This window comes from Otolemur garnettii, unplaced genomic scaffold (genome assembly GCF_000181295.1).
Source record: "Otolemur garnettii isolate 467f Iridium unplaced genomic scaffold, OtoGar3 scaffold00008, whole genome shotgun sequence".
Classification (NCBI taxonomy): domain Eukaryota; kingdom Metazoa; phylum Chordata; class Mammalia; order Primates; family Galagidae; genus Otolemur; species Otolemur garnettii.
The window spans coordinates 2108966-2111690 of record NW_003852403.1 but is presented as its reverse complement, the minus strand read 5'-3'; the positions used below and the strand labels follow the sequence as shown (position 1 = coordinate 2111690).

Genomic DNA, 2725 nt, shown 5'->3' with positions numbered 1-2725 from the left:
CAGCCATCATTGTTGTTTTGGCAAGCCTGGGCTGGATTCGAACCCACCACCTTAGGTGTATGTGGCTGGCGCCTTAGCTATTTGAGCCACAGGCACCGAGCCGAAGACAAGTTCTTGATCTTGCATCAACCCCTTTTCTTCAACAATTTCTCATTAATAAATTCTCTACCACATACATGTATGTGTGTGTTTACACATGTGCATTTATGAAAGTATATATGTTTATATAATTTTAAAATATATGTTCTTAGGCGTGACAGTAACATCATGGTTATGTTTTTGAAAATGTCTTTATCTGTTAGACCTCAAACTAAAATACTTACAGGTAAACTGGTCTGAAGCTTTCTATTTGCTATTAAAAGACAAAAAGCCACCTTAAAAAAAAAAAAATTGAGGGCAAGGACCAGATGAAATGAAACTGGAGAATGTTCAAGCTTGTTGAAGCTGATGAGGGGGAAGAATCAGTTTCTCTTTACTTTGGATATGACTAAAAATTTCCGTTAAAAAGCTTTTGTGGCTCGGCATCTGTAGCTTAAGCAGCTAAGGCACCAGAGCTGCCAGGTTCAAATCCAGCCTGGGCTCACCAAATAACAATGACAACTACAACCAAAAAATAGCCGGGCATTGGGATGGGAGCCTGTAGTCCCAGCTACTTGGGAGGTTGAGGCAAGAGAATTGCTTAAGCCCAGGAGTTGGAGGTTGCTGTGAGCTGTGATGTCACAACACTCTACCCAGGGCGACAGCTTGAGGCTCTGTCTCAAAAAAAAAAAAAAGTGGTTTTGTTCTAATTTCCAGAAAAGAATAAATGAGTAGAACCTAAGGAAATGAGGACACTATTGGTCTGAATATAGAGCTATATTCAGTTTTTTAAAATTTATTGCAGCCAACACTGATTATCAACATAATCCAGGTATGGACAGGTACGGTGGCCACAGTGAGGAAGGTCAATCTCAGCCCCCAAAAGGCTCACAACAAATGAAAACACCAGGTGCTCAATCCCTTACCCCAGAGATGTGCAGTCAGGGAAGCCTCCCTAGAGGACATGATATACATACCCGAAGGGCCTAGAAGGATAAGTAGAAGCTGGAAAGGAAGGTGGGCAGAGGGAGAAAACCGTGTGGGGATGTCACAAGGAGATCAGCTTCTTATTTACAATCTTCAGGGGAGTTTTCTGTGGCCAGTGGGAGAGACTGCAGGGAGGCAGATGTGGGTCTAAATTTCAGGAAAGGCCTTCCCTATGGGGCTACCCAGAGGGACTAAGAGTGGCCTTTGGGGTTCCTGGGGCTCCTCCACTCCACATGAGCCCAGCTAAGAGGAAACAACTTCCTTCATGGATTCCACAGGAGGACCTGAGATTGCCCACTGGGAAAGGGCAGTATTATTCCCTTATTCATATAATAAACATCTTTTGTGTTCAGCACTAAGTGTGAGGGACATGGGCTGAAAAAAATAAAACCAACGCTCAAAATCTTATGAGAATAGGTGAGAATAAGGACTGGGTAGCCTTCTGTGTTAAAGAGAGAGAGAGAATGAGAGAGGGAATCACATGATTCCACATAGATGCTCTTCTTTCCAAGTGTCCTCGGTCCTTTCTGGAAGTCACCAGAGCCTGAGGCTGGGATTGCCGTGACCCCTCCACTCCTTGGCGCTGGTGGCACCAGCCTGATAGGCAGCCCTGAAGGTCGTTCACAGGGCACAGACCCCCGCCCCCCACCTCCCGAGAGAGATTCACATGTCCAACCAGGATCTCATTGCTCTGAGGGTCACCTTTTTGGAACATCAAACTTATGTGGTCCCCTGAAGAGTGTATCACAAAGAGGGAGAGTCACACTTCCTGAACAATGGGAGACCAAAGAGCGCTGCAAACCACATTTAAGCCAACAATGAGCCTGGAGCCACCTGCCAGGTGGGTGATGTTCAGCAAATCGCTGACCTTTCCAGGCTGCGGTTTCCTTACCTATGAAAAGGAGTAAAATTCTTCTTCCTTTATAGGATAACATACACCACACGTTATGTGCAGATGTTACAAGCAAACATGAATTATAGAGCCACATGTATTCAAAGAGTAACACTGATTACTTTCTAGTCTCCATGAATAATACAGTGAGTAATTAGACAGGACTCCACCAGACATAGCTCCATGAAAATAAGGACTGGGCCTCCTTTCTCTGTTGAGTTCAGTGCCTGAAACACGGTAGGTACTCAGTAAATACTTGGTGAACAAATAGATGGAGCCAAGTGAGTGACCCCGGAGGGTAGGTTGCAGGGCCCACAAATCTCCATCCCCTGGCCGGAGCTCCTCAGCTGCTGTCTTCCTCTCCTTCTTTCTCCTCATCCCCCTCAGGGTCCCCTTCACTGTCCTCATAGACAGTTGGGTGGTCCCTGCGCTGAGGGGCTGCACTGGGGCACCGAGGGACTTTCCTGCGGTTAGGACAGCAGCGCAGGCCCCACTCGCTGCAGCTGCAGGGGCTCTGGGCCACCCAGGCGTAGGCGCCCACGGGCACCGCGAGCAGCACCGCGCACAGCACCACCGTGACGTGCAGCAGGCGCTCGCGCGCCTCCAGCTCCCCTCCATCTCTGCCTGTCACGAAGACCACACACCGGCCCTGGCGTGGAGGGTGGCTCCCCAGGCTGAGGCAAGCCTCGTATTTTGTGGCCGGAAGGAGGTCATCCACAGCGTAGGTGTTGATTCCAGGCCCGATGTGGACCACCTCTTTCCTGAGGG

At 48.4% G+C, this 2725-nt stretch overlaps 1 protein-coding gene across 1 annotated transcript in view; it reads right to left on the bottom strand.

Moving 5' to 3' along the window:
* Positions 1 to 2300: 2300 nt before the first annotated feature.
* LRIT2 (leucine rich repeat, Ig-like and transmembrane domains 2) overlaps positions 2301 to 2725 on the bottom strand; it is a 3843-nt gene continuing 3418 nt past the window's right edge. Inside the window, exon 4 of the mRNA XM_012801291.1 lies at positions 2301 to 2718. Coding sequence (XP_012656745.1) covers positions 2301 to 2718 — 418 coding nt within the window. The remainder of the gene's footprint in view (positions 2719 to 2725) is intronic.